The sequence below is a fragment of the Tetrao urogallus genome, assembly GCF_951394365.1.
Source record: "Tetrao urogallus genome assembly, chromosome: 10".
NCBI lineage: Eukaryota > Metazoa > Chordata > Aves > Galliformes > Phasianidae > Tetrao > Tetrao urogallus.
This window is the reverse complement of record NC_136823.1, coordinates 8,641,196-8,668,725: the sequence shown is the minus strand read 5'-3', so window position 1 is coordinate 8,668,725 and position 27,530 is coordinate 8,641,196. Positions and strand designations below refer to the sequence as shown.

Here is a 27,530-nt window from a genome sequence, read left to right as displayed (position 1 = left end):
GGTAGTGTGGTGGGCGAGGAGTAGAAGGCGCGGGCTGTCGCGCTCGCTTTTCGGCGATAGGAGAGAATGGCGGATGCCGTGATCTCCAGCGGCGGCGAGACGGAACCGGAGCAGCATCAGCGGACGGAGAAGAGCGGCACGGGCCTCCTCGGGGTGGAGAGCAATAGAGCTGGAGCCGCCGAGGACGCCGCACAAAATGGCGGACGGTCTGAGGAAGCGCTGCCGGTGGCTGCAGTCGCTGCAGAGGACGAGGTCCACCCAAACCTCATCACGGCCAGCAGGAGCAGCGTCCCAACGGCACGCGACCAACAGCCGCCGCCCAGCGACGTGCCGGGGGGGCCGCCCCCTCTCCCTAAGCCCCCAGAAGACGTGCCTGTTAGGAGGAACTTTCAGATCCCCAGGAAGAACAGAGAAAAGAAAGGTTGTTCCTCCCCTTCCCTCCTTCCTCTCCTTCGCTTCTCTCTTCATCTTATCCGTTAGGCAGGCTCTTTGTGCACCTCACACAGCTGCATGCAATCCTGCGGGTGTGGAGGAGGCCGTAGCACGGCTCGGAGCAGCGAGGCTGCTGGGGATACGTTTTGTGGCACCAGAGAGGCTTGTGCGTTCTTTCGTCTCCTCACCCCTCCCTCTTTTCCGTTTGTATTTGGCCATGAGGAGGAGCAACCCATCCCGGCTCGAATCTCAGACCGCTGCTTTACAAAAGACGGACGAGGCGGACGCGATCCGGGCGGGCTGGAGCGCTGGTCCCGGCTCTGCTTCTGGAGGCGCACACAGAGAAGATGGTTCTCTGGGAAAGGACGCGTGGTTCGCTTCTCTTCCTCCTGTCCCCCTCTGGGCAGGAGGGGGCTGTGATCCTCGGTAGGGTCAACTACCGCACGCTGAGAGGCTTTTCGCTTCAGTGAGAGTGCACGGAAGGTGGTTCTTGTCGAGTGAGATTCCTCACTTCGCAGGCAGGAAACAGCCTTCCCACGTTCACGTGCCTCGTGTTTGACGTTTCCCGGCGTCCTCGGTTGGTTTTCTTCTTTTCCGGTGGCTCTTCCTCTGAAAGCCCGTGGTATTTCTTGCTTTTCGTAAGAATCCACTGGCCTCTGCTTATCTGGTTGTTGTTAAGTGCTGCTGTAGATATGTCTTTCTCCCCAAAACTTGTTTCAGTCCTTGACCCGTTACGAATTGGGGTCAGTGTCTTAGTATCAAAAAATAACAGTTCGCATAGGTTTCTAGTTCTTCAGAGAAGAGTCTAATATGTAACTTGAAATGCTTTCTTCTTTAAGGAAGAGATGAAGGTAGGTTTATTTCGTTATCCCATTCTCTCCCATATTTGGTGTTAATTTTCCTTTTCTTCTTTTATTCCCTTCTTCACCATCACCATTTCTCGAGGGAGCGTACCACTGGCAGAGGACTGGGTTGATATGGAGGAAAAAAAAACACCCAAAGAACCAAACATTCATTGCTCATCTGATGGAAAAGTGTCTGGATAAAACATGGTGTCCCTATCTCGAAACCAAGTTTGATTTTATCTGAATACCTTTAAATGTAACTCAGAAATGTTTAGTACTAGAGCACAGACATTTGAAGTTCCTTTCTAACGCTTGGTTCCAGTGTGAATGAAAATCTATGAAATACTTTTGTACATCATATAATTCATCATTTTTCTCTGCACCACCATTTCCTAAGTGCGCATAAGGCTTTAAAGTAATGTAATTCAATCATCAGATTTGGAGACCTGTCCTGCTTTACTTCTAAAATTGACTTCCTAAATTTAAGGTTAACTGACCAGTTCTTGAGGTCTCACTTTTTAGTATACTGAGTATACTTTCTTTGCCTTCCAACTTCGAGAAGCTTCTTGGAAGCTTTGTCTTTCATTATGTTGGTGATGCCCGAGTACAGACTTCATCCTGCCTACAGCAGTTGCAGGCTTTTAATGTCTCATGATGGCTCTATTGGTCTTTTCCCACACGGTACTATATCAGTACTGTGAGGTGATGCTTCCTAGGCAAGAATGCTAAAAGTGGGCAAACATGGAAATTGGTTGCTTGGTCTTTGAGAATCTTTTGGAAGAAGATTTAACAGTACGTTCTTCATCGTAGTGGTATGTGCTTAAGAGATGCAGAGTAGCAGTACTCAAATACATCTTTTAAAATAAGAATGTAAGTGTAACATCTGTCCCTTTTGGAATAGCTGGTTTGGAAGCTTCCTCCAGTCTTGTTTTGGAGTAGCTCTTTTTGTTTTGCTTTCAAAGTCTCTGATTTTATTCTTGGATGTATCATCTTGATGGGTAGCTATTAATTATGTAAGAGTGTTACGTACAAACTATAAAATCTGTTCAGGATAAAATTTATTTTAAGCACGACCAAGTACTTCTGGAACAACTTCTGATTGTAAAGAAAAAAAAATCATAGGAAACAGGATATATAGTTGCTTGTTCAACCTTTCTGGAATTTATCTGCAGCTGTATTTGGAAATTAGTAAGGAACTGAGAGTCAGTTGTGGAGAAGTGCATCTGGAAGACACATACTTCTTGAGCCTAGCTGTGATAAGTTGTCACAAAATCTTTATTCTTCCTTCTTTTTTTCTTTCATAGTGGAATAATAATGGAACCAAAGCCTTATGAAAGATTGGCACTGGGATTTTTCTTTGTGTGTTTGTGTTTGTTTGCCTACTTAAAAGCAAACTGTCCTTAAGTTGTTCTGTTTTCTTGAGTGTGCAGTTTAGTAATAGATGGTTAGGCTCTTTTGAGTTTCTTAGTGCTTTTTAATGCAGTGCTTAGAGCTTGCTTCTCTGGCCTTTTCTAATTATCTGATCTCAGATGTCTAATCTGTCTGGGACTTCAAAGATCTTTTTTAATGGTGTGAGGAAAAAATTGTTTCCAAGGTAAGTCACTGGAAGAGTGTTTCTTGCTTTGCTGAATGAACTTCAAGATACCAGTCCTGTTATCAAAGCGCTGTTGCCATTGGCTTATGGGATTGCGCAGTGGTTAACGTTCAGCACTTACTGCCGTAGTTGACCAGGTTAGCAGATGAGTGCTGTTTCTCAGACTGAGTGGGGAGGAAAAGGTCGTGCTCTTGTCCTTGGAAGTCCAAGTAGTTCTTGGTCAGAAGTCTAGGTAGTCCCTTTTCCACTTACCAGCACTTGGTGGTACGTTCTGCTTTATCTTTTTTCCTTCTAATCTTGTATCTTTGAGCTGAGTATCTGCTATTCGCTACCTGCTGTTTCTACCTGGAGTTTTCATTAAGGAGTCCTTGTGATAACAGGAGAGCAGCAAAAGACATTTGAAGCGGAGAATAATCATACAACTCCAACGTTATGCTTCATTTAACAGCACTGATTCTCGATCTTAGTCTTAAGAAATGAAGATTTTGGAAAAATTGTTCTTCACTTTTTTTTAGTAGTGGGCACACTTGTTTGTTGGTGCTAACAATCTGTAGTTGACTTATCTTCGCTTATCAGGACTTCTGAAGTGGACTGTAACTGTTCTCCTTTTCTTTGTATTCTGACTTAAAACAAAAACCTGCTACCTCCAAATTCCATTTTCTTAAGTTGAAAAATCAAGCAGCTGTAAAAGAGATACTCAGCGCCTACAGGGAATTACACGCATCCAAACACACAGTCTAACATTGGTCCCAAGACCAAGTACTGTATTTAGTAAACGTAGTTTCTACTTAAAAATACTTACCTATGTGCCAGTATGCTGAGTGGAAACTAAATGGAAGTGTTGTTTATTCTAACTTCTGCAATACAAGCTGGCAAAAACCGTTATAACTTATTTGTATGTGTTGTCATGACTGGCGTGCAGTACCTTTTATAAATTGCTGCTTAATTTACACAAGTCAGCAAAGGTAGTAAAGCATACCTACATGATGTTTGTATGGTGAAAAATAAATACACGCATTCCCATTCTTTCAAGCAGCGTAGGGCTGGAGATACACTTGATAAAGTCAACCTTTGTGTGTAAGTGTACGATCTGGTGCCTGGTGTAGGTGGTACGGTCTGGTGCTGCTCAGTTTTTATTTCTTGCTTCTGAACTCTATGAGTAGAGACCCTCATGTAGTGACCGTGACCCTTTAGAAGATAGCTGCCCTTCAGCACCAGTGCTTAGGCAATCTCAAGACAACGGTGGATATAAAGTCTTGTTCTTGGACTGATTTGATCCGTGGATAGAATCAGTCTAATGTCTTAGTTTCTGCCTACCCAGATAGGAAAAAGTGGAATCTCAAAGTGACTTAAAAATATTTCAGTTTTAATCTGTCTTTGTTACAAAAGTAGCAGCTGCACTTATAGCTTCAGTAGTATTATAGGTGAAGTTATATTGGATAATTCTTGTTTGGTGTATGCATTTGGAGATGCACATGAAAATACAGATATTGCTGAATAAAAAGTAACAATAGCAATAAAGCATTCACCCTTCTGAGAAACTGAAGAATAAAAGCAACGCTTCTGTTTATAAAGAGAAAAAAAGCTTCCAATGGTACTGTGTTCTATAATTATAGGAATTTAGCCCTTTCTTAAATCTGTGGAGCACTGCTCGTATAGTAGTGCACAGTTCATCCTTGCTGTAGAACAGGGAGACTTGCTCTTTTCTAGGAAATCTGTCTCAGTTCACTCATTAGAGCTTTACACAAAGCGAAGGATATTTGAACACGTGGGGATGCAGCAGACAATGTTTGAGTTTATGGCAGGATCACAACTGAAGTCATAGCATGGCTCTTCTGGTTCTGTGCAGGTGCTGGTGAGGCATGGCACATGGTAATGAGTCACCAAGTCATCCTGTAAGGCTTTCTGCTCTCCTGGTTCAGCAGTAGGAAATGGGCTGGGTTTGGTGGAGTGTGCATTTCTGGGAGGAAGAGGTGTGCGTGGGGATGGTGTGTATGGTGATCATTGTTCAGGAAATAGAAAATTACCAGTGCCAGCTGTCTTAGAAGAGGAGCTGGTGGTATGTGAAACCAGTGCTGTGTGATGCTGAGATGGATCTGAGGGGTGTTTATTTTACCATGGAATGGGTGGAAAAGGACCATAATGATCATCTAGTTTCAGCTCCCCGCTGTGTGCGTGCTGTGCTTATGCAGATAAGATTGCATTGGCAGTGCTTTTCCAGTGTGTGTATTTCCTTCATAGGTTTGCTTTGTGTCTTAATGGTCTTTCTCTAAAAGCATGCTTAATCTTAACAGTATTACAGAAACTTCAGAAGTTCTTCCACTTCTGGTTATCTTTCCTCCCGTATTGCTGTCAGCCTTTTGAGAACTGAGATGTAGCTGAAAGGTTTTCTAGATAAGAATGGTTTCTTAATGGCTTTCAGAGGTGTTTTAAAACCGCTTGTTCGCTGTTGCTGGTGTTGGGATGGTTGCTGTGTTTTGATGGACAATACTACCTCACCAAGTGTGTGCATGAATGCAGCTTTTGCTGGACAGTACAGGTGCGTGCCAGAGCTGTGCAGAGTTGGGCAACACGTTTTTCTGGAAAGTAAATTTCAACAGTAAATGAAGGGATTTAATTTTAAACTAGTTATTGTGAGGGATAGGACTATAAAGGATGAATGTGTGCAGTGTGGTTTTCCAGTAATAAGAGATTATCAGCCTTCTCATAATAAAAGAATTCAAATTTGTTCTTATTTTGAATAATTACCATGAGCAACAAACAAAGATTCCTTAATAGTTTAAAGATTTGTTTAGCTGTGAAATTGTTTTTGATGTTTTTATTAGAACAATTTGTTGCTTGTTCTTAATTAAGAGCTAATGAATTTAATTAAAGTTTTGTAATTTAGTTAGTGTTTTGCAGATTAGTGTTTTACTAGATTTTTTTCAAATGTAAATTGAGACGTTGAGGTGCTTCTCTTAAAACCTCTCGAGAACTGGCTGTTGAGGATTAATATTAATAACATGTAAAGAAACTTTTTTTTAAAGATGCTGTAATTCTTGGGACTTTTAACTTCAACTTTCTAGCCTGAATTCCACATTTTGAAGGTAATTTAGTGTTAAAAAAAATACCTGAAATGGACCATGACTGTATCTTCATGCATTTCCTGTCAACAAACTGGAAGATGTAGAATTTTTTAAGGTGTATATTGGTGCTTATTTTTTCTCCTTGTATTTTATAGCACTCTTTCAGCCTGTAGCTGTGGGTTCCCGAGAGTTTGATGATGTTGTGAAGATTCTGCATTCATCTTACTTGGAACCCAGTTCAGTGTCCAATTTTAACTACAAGAGAGCCAGCTTAGTTCACAATGAGCTGCTAGAAAAGGAGGTAAGTATATTTCTGTTTTCTTTATGGTTATGGTACAGATCAAATCAACTTCAATGCTTTTTTTGAGTTTAGAAACAAAGACCCAAAGAGTATTTTCTGCTTATGTGCTTCTTATCAAATTGCAAAGAACATCCCTGGGAATGTAAGTAACAATTCCTCAGGCAAGTTTATTGCTACAAATGTATAAAATTTTACTTGAGATATTCAGTGAATAAAAGAAAAATTGTGCGAGGGATCCTTTTGCTCTGTGCATATTTTGTTTTTAAAATGTTGTTGATATTACTTATTTTTAATAAGCTGTGAAGAGGCTGTAGGGGCTTGTAAAGAAGTTACATAGTCTTCTTTGAATGGTTTGATTCTTCTATGGAAATTTATGATTAAAGTACTTTCCTGCTATGAAGTTTACTTAATCTTTATCAGTTTCCAAGAAGTGCAATCTAAACAAGTTGGTTCCTTGAGCACAGTAAGTGAAGAAGCATGGATAGCTTGAAAGTGGAAGCACTTCTGCTGTACCTTATCTTGTGTTTCTTAAATCCAGTCTTGGCTGTCTTCAGTGAGTTTTTGGTCCCCTGAAATCTGTTTCAGATTTCATGTATGGAGTGACAGAACGTGCAATTGCTTTGCTCAGATTTTTATCTTGTGAACTCTGAAATATATTCTGCTGTTACACCATTTGTGTGTTACAGCTCAGGTGTGTATCAGCTATGGAACACCTCAGTGTCAGGCAGAGCTGCTGAAGTACGTGCACTGTGTAAAAGAGTATCGTCCTGTTCTCCTAAAAAGTGAATAAGGGTTAATCCTGGAATTTCATAGGTGATATGGAAGGCATTGAGCTACATGCACTTGTTGACGAGCGTGTTACAAGTAACATTAAAATATTATGCACAGTTGCATAACTATGCACTGTTGCCTACTGCAATGCACAGACTTGCCAGATGATGTTTTCCCCGGTCTCGTTCAAAATCGCCTTTTGATTGGTTTTGTGCACTTGGATCTGCTAATGTGGATGGAGCCTTGCAGCACTGATAGTGCAGTAACCTGTCTGTATGTGCTAAGAACTTACTGCCATAGGTAACTTAAGAACTTGCTGTGGTAGTTCACAGAAAAGCGCAGAGAGCTGAAATTTGATGGTCGCCAGGATAAAGAGCTTTCTGAAACCTATGCATTTCTGATGGTTGATCGAGCTCAGGTAAGAAAACGTAACTGTGTGTAACCTTTCTAAATTTTTAATTAAGCAGTATTTTCTTTAACTGGATATTTTCAGCACACTTGCTGATCTTTAAGCTACTCCTGCTACATTCAGCACTGGAAGGTGTAGATGGATGGAAAGGATACAATATTATTTCACAGTTTAAATCTTTCTTATTGTCTGTTATTTGTGGTGCTATGTTTATATGTCTTTATAAAAGTATATTTTCCTTTCTGATTTATGGATAGATTTTTCTAGTCTGTGTGTGGGATTTCTAGTAATATTTTTATTTTTTGAATAAAAGAAGAGCTTGCTTAGAAGTTATTTTTATAATGGAAACATGCATAATTTCCTTCCTGCTTTTTTAAAAACAGACTGAGCAGAGGTGATCATGCTGCTTTCCTATGTATGCACAAGATTTAGTTTCTGTTCAGCCTTACTTTTTTTAATGAAAATGATGGAAAGGGCTTTTTCTGCTACTGTAGAGCCAGGATTTGTAAGTATTCGATCATATGGCAGGTTAGCATCTGCGTTGTAAATCAGAAGTGTCTTTAAAGCAAGTAATGTTCAAAATATGTGTTTAAAGTTTAAGATACAGGGAATGTGTTGTGTCTGTGGGTTGTTTTTGTCATTGCTTTTAGTCCAGCTGGAATTCTACTGTTGTTCAGTTTATCACTCTTTATTCTATTCGTGTTTTGGCTTTCTTGTTAGACCTGTTTAAAAAATGTCTGTTCTTTTCAGATCCAAAGCATATGCGAAAAGGGGCTGCAGGTGGGCCACTCCAAAATAGCAATTCTCGGCAGTCCTTCCATGGGTAACTGTCTTTTGTTGTATGTGCTGATATCATTCAGTATGGTTTAGCAGATAAAGGTGATGGGGTTACTGGTTTAGTGCTTCTCTTCAGGAATATCACATGTGGGCATTTTTAGCAAAGTAAACTGGCGTCAGAACACTGCTTTGTAACTCTGGTTAAAATCCTCTCTCAAAGGTGAAATGAAACTTTCAGTCGTGTACATTTTAATTTTCATTGTATACATTCTGTATTGCCAGTAAAATTGTGAGGCCAAAGAATTCATCCAATCTTTGGCTCTTTGTGCTCACAAGCATGAGTGCTTTTATGACTGACTTTGTGAGTACTTTCTTAATATGTATCTGTATGGCCTCGGACCACAATGCTTGTAGTGATGTGGCTGTACTCCTTTGTAACTGACTTCATGGCCATTTTCTGCTGTGGTGCACATAATAATTAATACCACACATGTGCGATTAAATATTTCTTTCGGTGTCTAGGAGTTGTGAGTTGGGAATGTGCCTTTGTTCCTTTTCCTGATCTGATTATGAAAAGCTTTAGTGCCTTGTAACGCTGCTTAAACTTCAGCATAATATGCTTTTTTTTGTTTCTGATACTCCTTTCAGGTATATATATCTCCAGGTATGCTGATTTATTGCAACCCAATCCTCTAGAAATTGGAGCAACTGGAGATGTGATTGTTTTTAAAGTAATAAAGGTAAATTTATGTTATCTGGTCATGAAGGCTTGTAGTGATCAGTGATGCAATAAAGGTGGTTTTAGCTGTACTTACTGAACCTCCCTTCATACAATTACCTGTTTACACAGAATGTAGAAACATACCATGCTTAAAATTCAGTGTGTACATTGAGCTTAATAAAGAATAAGAAATGTTTATGAAGGGGAAGAAATATGTTGTTGTGTTTTTTTTATTAAAGTATGGAAAGAATGTATTCTTACTAACATTTTTTTCAAAACCTATTTTCTTTTGCTTGCTTTTACTTCCTGTTACATGTGGAATGCTTTGCCATTTTCAGGGAAGAGCTTATGTTTACAGTTCTTCTGATTTATTACAGGGAAAAATGAAGAGTATATATGACCACATAGGTATGAAAGCAATGGAATCAACAGTAAAGAGTGCTTTAGATCCAACACCAAAGCATGAGTGTCATGTCTCAAAGAATGCACATAAAGTAACCTCCTTGCTGGCTTATCGAGCGTACGAACTTACTCAGGTAGTAGAAACTGAAGGATGTGTTACCTTACCTCAAAACTTGATTCAAACAAACCCCAGAATTATGGTTGTGAATTGCCTGAAGCATAGCTAATGCTGAACACCTAAGTAGTTGCATCTAATACTTTAACACTACAATCTGGTTTGTGTGTATTCACTAGTAGCCCACAGCAGCCTGTGTTCAGTTACAGAACAGTATGTCAGTCTCTTCTCTTTCCTTTATATACACGTACCTGCTCTCAGACTTGATAGGAGAAGTCTCCTTGAGAGTAACTTCCAACTTTTTAGATGTGAAAGTTAATATTTGGCATAATGAATTTCAAGCTATTAATCTGTTTCCATTTCTTTACATATAGTTATTAGGTATATTTTATGATACTCCTGTGAAACAGAATGCATCTTTCAGGGGAGAAGGGTCACGAACTGTCAGTGTGTAGAATCTAGTTTACCAGATTTCTAATTTAATGCTGTGTTCTGTTCTTTTTCTAGTACTATTTTTATGAATATGGCTTTGATGAGATAAGGCGAAGACCAAGGCATGTCTGTCCTTATGCTGTTGTTTCTTTTACTTACAAAGATGAAATTGTGCAAGCACCGAAATTTCTGCCCCCATCAAGGTAAGCTAGGAAATGAATTTTTGTAAGGCTGCGTACAACGTGAATTCATAGCTTGCAGTAATCTAAACCAGTCCTAAATTATTAACAGTGTTGAAATGAATGGATGTGTCCCAAGGAGTTACTGTACTGTTTCTAATGCAAAATGAGAGATGATGAACTGGTTTTATACATCAAGCTGGCTAGGAAGCAGTTCTGCTGCTCTTCTCATCTACCTAACCTTCTCTACTAAGTGGAATCCACAAAGGAAGTTCAGTAGAATAAATGTAGAGTTGTAATGGTGTTCAGTGCAATATCTTGTTTGGTATTCAAGAAAATGTTCTGTATGTTTTATCTCTGGACTCTTTACTGCTTGTGGAGTGACTGTCTGTGTTGATTACAGATAGAATATAATACCTGTACTGGTAGGAAGGCATCCAGTTGTGGGGACTGTAGCATTTAGTGTAACAGCAATTCTCAGGTATCAGAGAGAAGAGAATCTTTTGTAACGATAGCTTGAGTTTGAAGAGTGTATTATCAGTTTTACTATTTTAGACTGGTAGGGTATCCTTAGTATAAAATCTAGTATCCAGAAGCTTCTGTCTCAGGCTACTCAGTAATTCAGTCTTCTTTCTTTTTGTTAGATCGAACAGCTTCAATCCAGATAGAAGTACAGGTAAGAATGAATTGAAATGTATTACTTTGTGATTGTAGGCATGGAAGGTAATGGCCATTTTTCTCAAGCCAGAATGATTGCTTAGTTATGTTGAATGTGTGCTTAGCTTTTATTCTGTACTATACTGATTGCAGGGATCTCTTACTAATATCAGATGATCTCACAGACTCCTCCTGGTGTATCTTTTCTTACCAGAATAAATCAGAACTGAACAAAATCCAAAGCTGTTTTTTTTTTCTTTTTCCTTTTTCCACTTTTAGTATGGCAGGAACATATCTTCTGTTCACAGATCTGCTTTTCAAGGGCACTTCAAATAGGATCCTCAACTGCTTTTTTTTTTTTTTTTTTTACCATCATTCAGGCAAAACTTTCATATGTGTAAAAGTGGTTGGCAGTTAAGGTAAGGAAAGAGGATATCGTTGCACAGAGGCTGGTAACAAGGATGTGTTTGTATGGCCATGTACAGGTAACATACCAACCTGCTTTGCTCTGCTGAGATCAAGTCAAAACCAAGATAAGATAGCAGAAGCTTTTCTGGTTATCTTTTGACATTACTTAAGGTTTGCTCTGGTGTTAGCAGGAAGTTTCCCTAAAACAGCTTTAGGAGCATCAGCAATCACTTTACTGCCATTTCCTTTCAGTCCCTCCTAAGAAGTGGTTTCACTTTGTGTTTCTTTTCGTTTCCGTCTTAATTTAGATAAATTTAACTATACGTTATGGAGGGGACAGCTCTGGAATAAAGGCAAACTTTTATGCCATGTTTCCTTGAAGTCAGCAGTACGTGCTTTCCTTCCCTGCAAGCTGTGAGTATAATTGTTAAAGGAACAACAGTTTAAAAAATTGCTGTATTAAAACTTGTTCTGATAGACTAAGCAGATTTCAGGCATATTCAGATGAAAAATACACTGTGGCCAGACACTTCAAATATGTTAAACTAGATAGACTCCTGAGTCAGGAATGCCCAGAGCTGCTTTTAAGTTTGTTCTCACAACTCTTGTCAGCCTTTGGATTTTTCTTTGGTGTGTTTTTGTTATTTAAGTGACACATACTCTTTTGAAGCAATGAACACCACTGGCTCACAGGGCAGCCTGAGGAACTGATTTTTACAAGTGTGTATTTGATCATTTCTTTTTTGCCAATGAGGATTGGATTGTGGAGGTCAAAGAAGAGGAGACTTCAATTGTTTTATTTTTCCACAATCCAATCCACCACCCTTTCTCTCTAGACCCGAGAAACTCGACCTGGAAAAAGCTGTGAGCATTGACCAATTGAAGAAGAAAATATCACCACTGTTGTTCTATAAAGAAACTTATGTAGGGGCAAAAGAAGGTAAATTTTCTATATGAATCTTTTAAATTCAGAATGTTTACTGAATTTGAATTATATTTTATTTTCTTCTTCTGACTTCTTTCTCCTCTCGTGCCGTGTCAGTGTTGAGAAATGGAATGTATAGTAGCCTTTATGAAATCGTGGAGAAGTCCCGTTCTGGCAGTCACTTGGAGGGATTACTTCAAAAGCTGGAAAAAGAGAAACTTGTAAGTGTAGCAGATTTTACTTTTCCCTTTTGAGAATCATTTCAGTAATTAGAGGCATCCTGGAAAATTTATGATCTTGTTGGTATTATGAAGCTGACGCTCTCCAAAACAGTGCTTATAGCACTTCTCCACCTATACTGGAGTTAAGCTTATACAGGCAGTAAGAGTATTTGTAGTGAGAAAATGTCTTTGGTTGTTTGATGCAGTGTGCTTTTTTTTTTTTTTTTTTTTTTTGGCCTTGAAAACAGGTTCTTGTAAAACCACTTATGGACAGAGGATTTCTTCTTCTTCTTTCTCCTTGGCAAATGGCATCCCCTTATGGTATGCATTTTCAGATTGGGTGGTTGGGGTGTGGGTGGGTGGGTGTGAGGGAGTGTTGGTTCTTCTGTGTTTGCTTGTGCAGGGCAGTGTTCCTTGTTTTGTTCATTTTTATGGTGTTCCCTAGGGGTCGAGTTATCTTTGGAAGCACAGAGGGTCTTCTCATTCCCCACTACTCTTCTTTTCTCATTCTAGACCAACAAACTGGACGATCTCGCATGTTAAATGCATTGTTTTTATTTCCAGAGCCCAGAGGTGTAACGAGCTCAGGTAAGTTTGTTCACTGCTGAGATTGTTGTCTATGAGCTCATTTAAATGTTTATATTCTGCTTAAGACTTAGTGATACATCGTGTCAGTGTAAACCAGGAAAAGCAATTTGTTATGGCCAAGGTGGTGGTTTCTTGCAGGGAGCTGTTGTGTGATAAATCTTGGTAAGCTTCTGGAGTGACCTTCTGTAAGGGATTATAAAGTGATTTAAAGTGAAAATAGTGAGTGTCTGGATTTGGGCTGCCACGAAGTGATGAAAGTGATCAGTTCACAATTATGAGCAGGTTGACTTTTAAGCAGGCTATAAAAGTAGGTTACTTGACTTCCTTTCTGAGCTCTTGGGTTATTTCTCCAGTCGTTCCAAATTGTTTTTCATTAAGTATGCATAATACAGAATATTGCTAACCAGTAGTCATTTATTTATAGCTTTATGATTTGATTTTAATTGTGAATTCCCTTTTCTTTTATGGCAGCACAAAAAAGTGTTCCATGTGGAACACAGAAAAACTCTACTACTGTGATCTTGCACGAAAATCAGATCATTCCAGAATTCACAAAGTTTATTCAGTCTCTACATTTTGCTTTAATCCAGTCTCGTAAAGATGCTAGTGCTGATTTCAATACTGTTGTGGAAAAGTATATAAATGAGTATTTGAGAAGATGCCATAGTGGCTCTGGAAAATATAGAGAATTTGTCTTATATCGGTATGAATCACGGTTGGATGACAAAAAATTTCTTTATCCCGCTCCAAAAAATAAATCTCACATCGACAGCTGCTTGCAAAACTATATTTTCAGTTGTGCAGCATATCAGCTACCTGTTTCTAGAGCTAGGGAGCTGATGGAGGGAAATCGAAAGCATCAGCAGTTCAGTCCCATCTCAGATCATGAAGCTCTAGAAGAAGATTCTGAGTTTGGGAATGTGAAAAGTGGGAGAAGAATCCATGCAAAATATGAGGCAGCTGCTGCCAAGCGAAAGTTCCCTCATCTTGGGGATTATGATCCAGATAGACTCAAAGACCTCATTAACTTAATCCAGTGTAGGAAAAAAAATGTAGGTGGAGATTCTGATTCTGAGGACCTTAGAAACAAAAGTGGACTGAAAAGAAAACTGGAAAGACAGCCTGAAAATTTGCCAAAACACTTAAAAATGAGTGAATCTTCAGAGAACAACTGTCAATATGAAGGTAAGAAACATTTTGTTTGAAGTTACTCTTTAGCTATTGTAATGCACAGAACACCTATGATTTAATCTTAGTAGATTTAATATTTGTGTCGTTTAATGTGTGATGCTAATAGAGATGTAGGGTACCTCTTCCTCGAAGACAGTTTAACAGGAAGGAAGACAAACTGACAGACTTCACCAGTTTGCTTAGCTATTTAACTGCCTGAGACTTTGCAATATGGAGTGCTAAGCGCGCTTTGATACCCTAATGTCTCTGTCTGACTTCAGGCTTTGCTCTGATTCCTTATGGCTCCAATGCTCTGTATTAATAATCAGTAAATGTTGACTGATTGTAAGCTTGAGAATAGTTAAGTTTTGAAATAGGGACTAAGGAAACATCCTTACAGTTTTGAGGCATAATTTCTTTTGTACATGACATCTATCTACATGCAAACCTCAGATAATTGTCTTTAATATTATATCAGCCCGTAAGGTGTGCCCTTTGTCTGTTCCATTGGGCAGTGATACAGCCTGCTGCAGAAGAGGGAGAGTTGGGAAGAAGTGTAGCATGAAGAAGAGAGGGGTGTGCACCAAGCTGCAGTTGTTGTGATGTTAGGATTGGTTTGGAAGAGGAAGAGATTGAGTTTAGAGAGCAGTTTCCCTTTTGACAGGTGTGTGTAGATGGGGAAGACAGAGGGTGGACTAAATGCTAAATCACAGGATTCTAATTTGGAAGCACATGAAACTTGAGAGTCTTTGCACATTGTTATGTAACATCAGTGAATGCGTTTCCACCTGGCTGTAATCAAAACAGTATCTGTTTAAAACTGAGTTTTGACCTAACATTTGTCAGAGGTACCAAATAGAAACATCAGTGGTTTGAATTTCCATGTTTTTGTATATCCATGGAAGTAATTTGTCTTGCCAAAATAGTGCCTAAAAGTACTGAGAGCTAAGTGATTAAACATGATTAGATTTTTATTAGCTGAATAGCATTTAAATAATTTTGTATTTCCATATGTGCTGAAATGAGCGAGAGGTTCATCAGATGCTTACAGTTCTTTAGCTTGTCTCTGTCAAGGATGAATAAATACATGTGGTATATGTTCCTTCCAGGGGGGGTGTAGAAGAACAGTAGCCTTGTTCTAAGGCTGTGTTTGGTAGGAATGGTAAACTTTTCAATCATGCATCATCTAAGATAACTCGTGAGGTTAAAGATGAACACCTGTTTTTGGAGCAACTGCAGTAGGAAGAAATGAAGAAAATGTTTTGTTGAAACTAATCAGTGATGAAAGCCTTATGATATTCTTCATCAAATACGCAGGTTGTGTGCTGGGAATTTTGTTTAAACATAAAATAGTATCATATTGAATGACCTGAGAAAACAAAATTACTTACCTGGGGAAGCTGTTAGCTTTAGAAACCTCTATCAACATCTTCCTGTTTAAAAATTTTTTATTAAGAAAATAAGTGTGTGTTTGCTGTATGAATTGTTGTTAATGAGTGAGACTGAGGGTATGTGTAGGTTTTTGGGGTGCGTGTGCCTGGTTTCAAGACTCAGTAATGATTGCTTTTCTCCTTCGTTCCCTCCCTAAGGGGGCAGAACCTCAGAGCCACCACAGACGGTTTTCTCCATTATTTCTGGTCTCGGTGGACACGATACTGACTTGAGACATCAGGATGCATCTGACCCTGCTGTTACTGACACACATGGCCTTGTTAAACTGCTTTTAGAAACAATAGCTAATTCAGGACACTCGGATTCATCGTTGGCACGGTCTGTAAATCAAGCTTTAAGACTAAACGCTGATGAAGTTGAAGAGGATGTGAGACAAAACTATGAATATGAATCCATTCCAGCACAGGACAAAGATGATCGTGAGCTTCCTGGCGCTGCTCAGGCTGAACCTGTTAACTTTAAGGACCCTCAGAGCCCTGTGATGCTGGAGACTGATCCTGCTTGCTTACCCTTTGCTGTCGATGTTGACCTGCGGTTTCCAGCCAGTGAAGTAGGCCTTGAACACACACTTGTAAAAGTAAGTGCAACTGGCAGTAGGTTAATGCTGTTAACAAATGTACTATTTTCCTAAGTATTATGAGAATGAATAACAAGACCTAATTTTTATATATATGAGAGCTAACTTTTCTGTGGAGAAGCTTTCCTTTTTGGTAGAACGTACAAAAAAAAAAAGTAAGGTATTTATTCCTCATTCTTTGTCTGTAATAAGATTATAGTTAAGAGGTTAAAAGCAGCCATGGTCAGTCTTCCTCACCTTATTTCCTAGTAGGTGTAATATGCTGCTGCTTCGGCAGTAGGAAGCAAAATTCATGTTCTGTAGCTGACTGCTGTATATCAGTGTTTTTTCATGTTTGCTGAGACTAAAACCTTGCAGTTGATTTTGGCTTCTGTAGTACTCAGGTGTTTTATTCTGGCTCTCACCTTGAGGGAGGCAGAGGCAGACAGAGAGGTGTCTGTGTGTGTGTGTATATATTTTTAGCAAAAGGAACAGGTGAACTGTTGCTGTAATAGAGCTCAAATGCTGCCTTCCACCTTCCTCCTCCTAAGGGCTGGTTATTGATCTGACTGAGGCACTGGTATTTTCTGAACCTGTAACAAAGGTTCATTTGAGAGTTCTTTCTCTAGTTACTGCCTAGATGTTGCTTTTCCTGAGAATTGGTTGTAAAGCATCAGGAGTCGCTTTTGCTTATGGACTCTCGCAGTAATTTGAGCAGGCCATTAATGATTGCATACTATTTAGCTGTGGGGCTCAAAAATCCACTGATGGCAGCTCTGACATTGTTCAGTGTTCATAGCCATCCTTTGCTTATGTTCCTGTATTTTCCTTAACCTTGCAGACATGACAGGTGGTTTGAGTGTGACAGCTTGTTTTGATAATGAAGTCCTTTTGCAGGCATTAAAGGAGCTTTTTTTGACCAGGCTCCTCTGGATCTAAGTCAAGAGTCTTTCCTTCAAAGCTTATGCTTTGAACTCTTCTCCCTTATCCCACAAATGCAAACCAAAAAAATAAGTAAATTGGTCAGAGACAGTATAGTTCCAAGACTTTCTTCGGCGTGTCTTGTTATAGGAAAGAAACTGAAAGAAGTTGAGCCACACTCTGATATTTAGAGTTGGTTGTGGATGTATCTTACACAAGCGTAGCTGTATAAGGAAGTAGAACGAGAACTGTATTACATTTTAATAATAGCACTGTCTTCTGTTGGTAGAACAAATTGGCAAAATCAAGTCAATTGTCCTGGTAAACTCAAGGTGCTTTATAGATTCTGGAGTGCTTTTAAAAATAGCCGAAAAATAAAGCAACAAAAACCCACACCACAATGGTAACAGCTTACCTTAGATAACTGTTTCTGTGGTTTGTGGTAGTGAACTTTCCTAGTGATGGAGCTGCAGGAAGTAATTCTTGCCGCATAACCATCAGCCCTTCATTTTAGTCCTTGCTCCAGTTTTGGGAGTTAGTCTTGGCCCAACTTTTCCGAAGTGTATTCCACTTCCTACTTTATAGGAGCAGACAGGAGAGTACCACTCACTTGTGAACACAAGTGAGAATCCCCCAATCCTTACCTTTCAGACCTGTACTTTGGAGAAGGAGTTGTGCTTGTTCCTGTCTCTCTGGCGGTGTCTGGCAGAGACAAAAATGTGCGCAGTGGAGGATCCATCGTGGTTCTGCAGATACTGAAGTTGGTTGGGCAGTTGTCTTCTGTTGGGAGCAGAGTTTCTGCATGCCTAGTTCTCTTTATGTGCCTTCTTGGTGCAGTTGGGTGGAGAAGACGTGTTCCATGCATACTTCTCACAATACTGTGCAACTTCAGTTAGACACCCTTTCAAGAAAGCCTTGTGCTTAGGGATCAGAGTACCCCAGTTGTTCACATTTCTGTACAGAGTGGTTGTTCTGTGGTCTCTGTTACTGATACTTCCACATAAAGCCCAGTTTCTTAATTGTGAACAAGGAAGAGTTTGTCCTACCTGTGTTTGTGCTCTTGCCTTTGACAGTCTGGAATGCTAGGTGAATTTGGTTTACTTACGAGTTTAATACTATTTGAAGATTCCTTTAGTCAGCTATCAAGACAACAGCCTAAAAGTGGTGAAGGAGCAGGTGTTCTTTTTTTCTTTTCTCTTCTTTTTCCCCTCCCCTCTTTTTGTTTCTTTCCCCTTCTTCCCACAACTTCTGTACTTTATGGCATGTGCTTATGACTGCCTTATTTACTTTTGGCATCTTTGCTGATGGTCTGTCACTGCCTTGGAAAGAATTGGACAGATAAATGAGATGCAGCAGTACTTGATGTCAGCATTTCTAACTTTGACTTGATTTGACCAACAGCAACATTTCCAGTGTGCTGGTGAACATGGGTCGTATCATTAGCTGTTCAGTAGATAAAGGCTTAATAAAACAGCTGTAAACTGAGAATTTGTATCTTCCAGGAAGCAAGCACTGGAAGTGTAAGTAGCTTTGAAGACTACAGTCCCTGTCCTAGTACACCTGTAGAACATGTTTATCGCAGGCATCACTCCAGCTCAAATAACACAGAGGTTGCAGTGCCCTGGAGACTTATTCCAATTACGGGTAAGATGGCTTTAACTGTTACCGTGCTGCACATAGTGAAATACAACATATTCTGAGGGTTGTTTGTACATTTTGTAGACCCCATTCTTGGGGCACCTGTTGGTACACAGGCATGCAGATTTCCATGCAGTTGGTCCTGCTATTTGAATAACGAACAAATCTACTGGATGAGAACAGCTACTTGTGGAAAAGTACTTCTTTGGGTACAGTGATGTAGTTCAGAAATGTGAATGCCTGAGTACTTATGTGGTGAAGTACACATAACTGTTTTGAATTCTGCGTTTGAACTCACTGTGTTTTGCTGAAGGATAGGATTGATGAATAATTGCAGCTAGTAATCAGAAGACATGAAAAATGTGTTATCCTTACAGAAAGCTGTCTACTTCTTACTGCATCACATGCTTCTAATAGAGGCGCCTTGAAGTCTTTGTATCTAAACATTTAAAACTTAAGATTATACAAGAAGCTTCTTGTTCTAGTTCTTGATGACTCAACAATACCAGGTCTTGGGAAAACATAAAATAATGGATTTTGAAGGGTGTGGAAACTGGCCTGTAGGAATAGACGAGAAGTTGTAGATTCAGGGCTATGAATTGAGGCCTCACGATTAAGCCCACACAGACTGTGTTAACTGCGTTCTCTGAGTGAAAACATACTTCTTTCTCATCTCATTTGAGGGACCTGGAGATCTCTGACACTTGCGATGTTCATCTGGTCATGTAGCTCTGTGGCTTCTTCGTGTGCTTGGCTGAGGAGGGAGGAAGGCAAGGAAAATAGGTTTCCTTCTACAGTATGCTTAGGCTTTTTAAAGAAATGATAGCTTGATGTTCTCTGTGTTTTCTTTAAGGGCTTGAGGACTGTAAAATTGTTTGGATAGGCGGTTATTCCTTTTCCTGCTACTGGCTTGGCCACTGTGCATATCTGCAGATGTGGTTACGGCTGCTGAGCTAGCTAGCACGTGAATACAGGATGTGGTTCTTGATACTAGAGGGGTTCTTCTAGAAGAAATTTTCTTCAAGATCTTCTGAGAGGGGAAGTGCTATTTCAGAGGTGAAAGAGGTCGTATTGAGCATGACTGGATTTGAGTTTCTTGAAATTAGCTCTCCCTGCAATAAGTATTGACTGGCTCTGTAATGTCATCTTGTAGAAGGTGCAGTATGCAAAGAAATTCTGCTAATGCTAACTGCTGCTCTCCTTCAGGAGGGATAGGAAAAGATCAGGAGGACCAGCTGGAAAAATATGAAGATAAACAAACAGGTGAGAGAAGAGTATGTGCTGGGGGGATTCCGTATGTCATTACAGCCTGAACTACTGAGCAGCTTTTATTCTCACCTTAGATTGAATTTTCATCAGAAAGCAAGATCAGTAATATGCTGTTCAGCAAGTGGTCCCTTTTTACTGAAGTACATCAAGAAAGCTATAGAAGGGTCAAAAAGCCTTTAATGTTCCGGACAACTAGCACTTTTAATTGGGCATATATTTCTATTTAGTGTCTTCAAGAGGGCTTTGAAATCCCATTTTAGAAAATTGATATTCTGTAGTATAACTCAAAGGCAGGTTCATTTCTTTCTGAAACTGATGGCTTTCTAAAGCCAGAGGATGTATGCGTTGCTTTTTTTTGGTTTGGTTTTATAGAAAGGAAGTTGTAGAAAGGAATTCAGAGAACATCAGTCTTCCTCTTTCATTTTTGCACAACTGCAGAAGAGCAAATTAGTGATCTCTCTGTTTTCTCTTTAAATAAAAACATATTTTGATACAGAGCTCATTGTTCAACTGAACTTAATTCTAAGAACTCTTAATAGTTTGTGACTTGAGGTGTGAAGGGGGTTGTCTCGCATGTACCCTGACAACGTCAGGAAGTGTTGAGGAGAGTTGTTCGTGCGTTCCCAATTCATTTTGACTACTTCTGTATCATGTTATTGCACGTTTCTTCATGACTGCATGATCTAAACTTCTGACAACAGCAAGCAAACCTCAGTCCTATTTTTGAAAGCTAACTTGTGCGTGTTTGAACTAATGCATCCTAACTTGACCTTGATTCAAACTGGGGGCTGTTCTTTGAGATGCTCAGCAAAAAATGGTATTTGCTCTTGCTTGTACCTTCTCTTGTAAGAAAAGATTAATACCTTAATAAATATTCTCAAAGTGAAGGCTTTTGATGACATCCATCTTAGATGCTAAAAAATAGGATGCTTTCTTTGTCATGTGTGTTTTGAATTTGATTTCAAAATAGACTCCAGAGTGGAGATGCTGTAGAAAGAATTCTTCTAAGCAGTGAAAAATCTTAGTCTTAGTCTGCAAGAACAGTAATAAGCTCTTAAACTGCTCTTTTTTCTAAGGTTGCTTTCTGGCAGGATTTTTTTCTTGTTTATTTCACATATTTGGTTACAGCGTATTACTGAGGAAGAATATGAAGTCATAATTCGTGCTTTAAAAGCTGTTGAATTCTATATTTGTGTTTTACTACCTGCCGATGCATTTTTTTTTTCATGTGTGCATGGAGACCTGTGACCCAACGGTGTATGTCTGTGAAGGGCACTGCCTTCAGGAAATTCTGTTTCAGTCAAGGCAGCTCTATTTTAAATTACAAAATAAACTTATACAAATACATTGGAATGGTATTTATATCCAGCAGCATATCTTTCTGTTAGAAGATCTTTGCAGTTTTTTTACAGGTCTTAATCTCTTCCCTTTCTCCTTCTCCCCTGTCCTCCCCCCCTCTCCCTCCCTTTTTGTTTTTAAAGCAATATTTATTTCCAGAAAACTAAATAATAGCATTTGAAAAAAGCTAATCAGTCTAGTATGTGTTCTTAGTGTGTATCGTGAAGACTTTTTCCTAATCCCATTGTTACAGAAATTCTTAAATAAGCACGAGTGAATTATGTGTTTCTTCTTTCACTGGTAAAATTGGTTTGTAACTGCCTGTAACAAAATGTAAGATGTTACATGAAAATAGCACCAAATTTAAAGCTATAACAATTTCAAATCTTCCTGCTAAGAGTTCCTTATAATACTGTTTCTTAATTACAGTAGTGTAGGTTAGTGAGTGTTCAGTAGCTCAAGTATCATATATATAGCCTCATATATCATATATAGTAGCTTACATCTAACAAGCTCAAAGTGAGTTACTCTGCTAACGTCATGATCTGATACTGAATTTCCCTAATTCTTCTAAACTAAACTGACGTGTGTGAGGCAGAGGAAGGTGATGACAGTGCCTTCTACTGAGCCATGAGCGCTGTGGACTGTTAGAAGAAGAAGAAAAAATGAGCTCAATCCTTCCAACAACCACTGACAATTTGAGAGAAGTGCAGTTTCTGTCTACTTCTTGGAGAGAGAGCTACCCCTTAAATGAGAGTGAGGAGGGGCAGATCCAGGCTCCTTCTGGTCACTCAGGTGCCCTGCTTGGGTTCACCCTGCCTTCTCACCTGGTGCTCAACCATTGGCTTAGGCTGTGACCTGGCAGTTCTGCTGCAATATGCTGAAGTATGCTAAAGTCACAGAGCAACAGAAAACCAGGTTCAAATTGAAATTGCCTGATTTATATCTGTTCGTGGTGTTTTTAAAGAAAATTAGAAATTTGCTTTGACTGGAAGGTTGAGCTTTGGAGGATGAAGGAAGAACATGTAGTTTTATTGATGAAGGAAATAAAATGGAACACTTCTGGTTTCTGTAGAGGTATGAAGTAACTGTGAGATGATGTTGACACCATGCAAAAGAGATCCTGCTAGTGGCAAATGTTTTCCTTTTAGATGTGGATGGGCTTCAGATTAGGGAGTGCATTTAACTTCTAAATCTGATTCCAAGTCGATTCCAGAAGAACACTTTAAAAATGGCTAATGCTGTTTTGGTTACTGCCTCTGCTACAGAAATCTTCTGGTTTTCTGCTTATAACTTTGTTAGATTTGAAGAAGCAAAAACCAAAAGCCTGTATTTTTTAGGTTGTGCTATATCTGCTGTCACTTTCCAACATGAGATGATGATGATGATTAACTCTTCCTGTATAGGTCTGAAATCACCAGAAGAACCGCTGGTGTGTTTACCACCAAAGGATGCCTTCCCTAGTGACCCCCGGCTAATAAATAGACAGAGAAGTTATGATTATCAGTTTCCATACTCTCCATTTTCAGACACACAAAAGGGGACAGCAGAAGATGGACTTTATACAAGACAAGTGGAGAAACTTGAAGATGAATGTGAGCTAGCAGATCACCCTTTTACAACACAGCATTCCATAAGTGCAATAGTAGAGACTGTAATACTAGAAGAATACAGTCTCTTTGTAAAAAAGATTCAGGAAATTTTGCAGGAAAAAAATATTTCTTATGTGAGTGGTATGTTCACACCAGTCATCTTGGGCCAAGAGAGGATAATGAGATTTTCTGAATATGTATGTTTACAGACATCAGAGGTTTCTGTGCAAGAATATGTAGAGGCACTGAGTGAGAAAATGAAGAGTGTTGTTTTGTCCTCTTCGTGCACGAGGCGTACTCCATCAATTTACTGTAGTCCTGCATCAGCAGAAGTAGTTCAGAGTGCTGCACCAAAGCCTCCACCCAAGGTGTTACCTGTCTGCAGGGACTCTGACACGACGCTGTTAACAGAGCCGTCGTGTAACAGTGTGGTGGAAGATGTTGATTCTGTTGAGCAGCAGTCAGCGAGCTTGTCCATAGTGAAGGAAGAAGTAGAACACGTGAATGCTAAAGCAGAAGCTGTGCTGACGTCTGATCAGACACCTTCCAGTGGTAATTGGATGGAGTCACCAGAAAAGACTCAGAAATCCCCGGAGAACTTAAACATTTCAAACCAACCAGCTCTTTCTGATTTTATCAGCCAGTTAAAACCTGAAGTTTTTAACAGTTTGGTTGAAATTATTAAAGATGTACAGAAAAACACTGTGAAATTTTATATTCATGAAGAGGAGGAAAGCATTCTCTGCAAAGAAATCAAGGTAAACGTGTTCCATTTCAGCCTCTCTGTAGTGTTTAAATAGAGTGGTGTGACTTTCAAACCAGAATTTATAAAACTGGACTTGAAACAAAAGGGAGTCTAAAATTTGTTTCACAAAAGTTTGAATTGTTACAGTGAATGGCGAAAACAGGCTGCCCTGCCACAGTTCTGGTTTGAGGCTGTCAGACAGTCTGTCTTGATTTGGCATTTACCTAATTCCTATTGTTTGAAAAGCAGAACTGGTTGGAGTTTGGGTCTTTGTGCAGGTGCAGCCAGAAGGGTTAGGCTTGTGGGAGGACATTTTTGGAAAGAGTATGATGATATTTTCACGTGTCCTTGCTAAGATGTTATGTGTGGTGGTGTGGGTTTGTTTTTTTTTTCCTTCTTTTTTTTCCCCCTTTGGTTAATTGTCCGGGTAGCTTTAGAGATTGCTGTTATTCTGCATTTAAATGTGCAAGATGGAAGTTGAAGTCATAAAAATTCATGTTTTCTTGAAACTTCATGCAGTCTTAATAGACTGTCAGCTTGTCAGCTGGCCACATCCGTGCTACTCTGTAAGACTGACCGACCTGCTCAAGTAGCCCGTTTCTGTGTTGCGGCATCCTTCTGCTTAATGCATCAGAAAGACAAAAATAGTTGTCCCTCTGGAATTCATTTGAATGGGAAACTTATTAATGTTGTCATCTTCTGGAGAATGCTTTGGCTTAATGAGCTTTTCCCTTTCTTTTTTTCCCCCCGCTATCTCCTTCTGTGGTGTCAGGAGTATCTTACTAAGTTAGGTAACACAGAGTGCCATCCAGAACAGTTCCTAAAAAGAAGAGCTGCTTTAGATAAACTGTTGATAATTATTCAAAATGAAGACATCGACAACCTCATCCATAAGGTACTTCACATAAGTAAATGTGTACCACAGAAAACAACTGTCAAAGCGTAGCCAGAAGAACTCACTGTGAGCAAGGCTACTCTCTTAATATTTAAACAACAGTCTGATTAGCTGCCTTTTCAAAGAAACAAAATTGTGGTCGTGTCCAGTCCTATTAGATCACATACCCATAACTACTTCTACCTGCACATTGTTGGTAATGAATACTTCTGGGCATTTTAGCAATTAATACTTTTTCCTAGTCCTTGTTAAGTTCTGTTGAGGCTCCAGTAGTTCTGTTTCTAGTTCTCTTCTGCTGTAACAGCAAGCGAAGGCAGCTGTTAAAGTGACGTTAGGTATCCCTGAACCAACACCTGTAATGTTTTTGGGAGCACCCCCTAAAGCAAGAGATTAAAAATAATTTTTAGATATGTTTTAAAGTTTGACAAGAAGATTCTTCATCTATCTCTTAGCTACAATCTTTTTCTTTTCCCTCGTGTACCCCTTTGGATTTTTAAACAGGTACCAGGCTTAGTAACTTTGAAGAAGCTTTCTTGTGTCAGCTTTGCGGGTGTCGATAGTTTGGACGATGTGAAAAATCACACTTACAATGAACTCTTCCTGTCGGGTGGCTTTGTTGTGTCAGATGAATCTGTCCTTAATCCAGAGAGCATCACAACAGGTAAGTGTGATGCTTTCTGGAGCTATAAAAACACAGACAAAAAAAGGCAGAACTCTAAAGATATGAGAAAACTGTCTTACTCAGAGCTGATGTGAATTTTTTGGAGAACCCGAATCTTTTACTCACTGGCCTGTCTGGAGAATGCATGAACATGGAGATCTTGGCTGTTGAAGTTTGTCTACTGTGTATACAAGGCCTTTTATTCCTTACTCAGAACCATGAATAATGTGGTAAAAAAGTTACTGGAAATCTGTGTTCTTTCGAATTTTCTATATCTGAAATTGAATATTTATCTTTAGTTACCAGATCTCATAGATATTTTAAGAAGGCAGATCATGCTGACTGAATCAGCTGTTTTGAAAGCAGATACCACTGCTAGGCTTCAAAGCAAAACCTCTTTGCTTTGGAATATTTTTGTTGGCTAATCATCTAGGAATAAAACCTAAAGTATTGGGGGCAGTGCTCATAGTTGTGTAACTGCTTTGGTGAAAACTCAAAAAACCAAAACATCTCTCCCTTTTTATGTATATGTTGAAACAGTGTTTTTCAGTTTGCTGATTGTGAAATTTATCTTATCTCCTGAACAGATAAACTAAAACAGTTCTTACAATTTCTGGAGGATCTCAATACCCCAGATGGAAAATGGCACTGGAAAGTCCACTGCAAAATGCAAAAAAAACTTAAAGAGCTGGGAAGGTAAGCAGTGATCTTTCATACAGTTGCTAAAATCTTCAGCTTTAGTTACGCTCTCAAAATCTCAGTGAAGTAGAACTTAATGTTATGTTCATCTTTTAACTGAATTTTAATGTTTAGAGTGACCTTACATCAAATGTCTGATATTTTTTTCCATCACAGACTGAATGCTAACGCCCTGAGTCTGCTGACCCTGCTGAACACCTATCAGAAGAAGCACTTGGTTGAAATTCTGTCTTACCATAACTGTGATTCACAAACTCGAAATGCACCAGAATTAGAATGTCTTATCAGGCTTCAGTCTCAAAACATACAACAGCGACACGTTGTCTTCTTAACAGGTTACAAACAAATATGACTATCTTTCTCCCTCTTACGGTAGTAGTGCTAAATCGTAATACAAAGTGTCCTTCTATGTATTTAGAAAAGAATCTCAAGCCACTTTCAAATTATGCTGATAATGGCATAGTTGTTGCTACTGTCGATGACTTCATGCAAAATTTTACAAGTCTTGTTGGGTATCACAACTCAGTTAATGAAGAAGACAGCCCATCTCCCTCTGCTCAGGAAAGACAATCAGGTAATACATTAAAAACATTCATCGTTTCTTCAGCTAATTAGAGGTGTGGGGTGGAGGTCCTTGAATTAGTGTCTTTGTGTAAATGAATGTGAGAGATTGTAAAGAAAACCCAGCCCAGCTCTTAAGCTACTGCTTTAAATTAAGGGGGAACAGCAGCAGGGATGGAGCACCAAAGGAGATCTTAAATACAGAATTACAGGCTAACAAGCTATCCTGGAAAGCAGGCATATGCCAAAAAGGTGTGGCTGTCTGTTTTCAGAAGGATAAGCTGTCATCGTTAAGGTGGCTCAGAAACTAGACAAACACCTGAGGTAGCGGGAGTTGAGTCCTGTAACTGTCTGATCAAATACTGACCTCCTGTGTAACTTTAGACATAAACCCCATTGGAGTTGGGGTTTCCCAACACTAAACATGAACACAATGCTCAGAAGCTTTTAGCATCGGAATAACTGGAATCAGAGGGTTAAGTGTGTATGTTGAGTAAGTGAACAGGAGTGGCAGAAGACCAAGACTTAAGTGATACTGGACTTGCAGACCTGAAGCATAACACTCCGTGAGTAGTGTGTAAATTTTCTAACAAAAGTTTGTATTTCAATAGAATAGGAATTTCTTTTTCTTTTTTTAATGCAGTTCATGTAGAAAATGATGTAAAGGATGAGGAGGACATGTCTCTGGATTCAGGGGATGAAGCATCACAAATAGAAATCTGCAATGATGCCTCTAAATATGATACCCATTTGGAAACTTTCCAGACTGAGACCGAGAGCTCACAGGGAGTAGATGCAAAAAAGAGCTGTGTGTCAGAGTTATCTCCTCAATCACAAAAGAGTTTGATGTCTTCTAAAATTGACATGGAAGAGAGACAGCCAGTTACTCCAGTTTCTACAACGCGCTCTGCTGAAGGAGAAAAACACAGTTCAGTTGAACGAGCTCCTTTCAATAATTTCCAGGTTTACAGCAGACCGTTAAACATGTCTCATCAGTTCAGTCACTTTAATGTGCTCACCCATCAGACTTTCCTGGGAACAACATACCCACCTTCTACAAGTCAAAACCAAGAAGGGGGCAGTTATTTTCTATCTGCTTACAGTCAGAGCAGGGATACAGAGAAATCGTCACTGCCTGGTGGTTGGGATAAAAACTGTGATTCTTCCAGGCCATATTCAAAATGGAAATAA

The 27,530-nt window shown here is 39.4% G+C and overlaps 1 protein-coding gene across 1 annotated transcript; it reads left to right on the top strand.

Moving 5' to 3' along the window:
* Positions 1-66: 66 nt before the first annotated feature.
* TASOR (transcription activation suppressor) lies at positions 67-27,530 on the top strand (the record flags this gene model as incomplete). The annotated part of the gene is made up of 24 exons (XM_079540443.1): positions 67-421; positions 6,092-6,237; positions 7,334-7,426; positions 8,168-8,240; positions 8,843-8,934; positions 9,293-9,451; positions 9,940-10,067; positions 10,688-10,719; positions 11,417-11,522; positions 11,945-12,048; positions 12,151-12,254; positions 12,503-12,575; positions 12,768-12,842; positions 13,314-14,027; positions 15,602-16,041; positions 18,444-18,585; positions 19,786-19,842; positions 22,593-23,536; positions 24,296-24,418; positions 24,920-25,079; positions 25,667-25,775; positions 25,935-26,113; positions 26,197-26,352; positions 26,983-27,530. 24 exons carry the CDS (start codon positions 67-69, stop codon positions 27,528-27,530), a joined length of 5,112 nt encoding a protein of 1,703 aa, XP_079396569.1.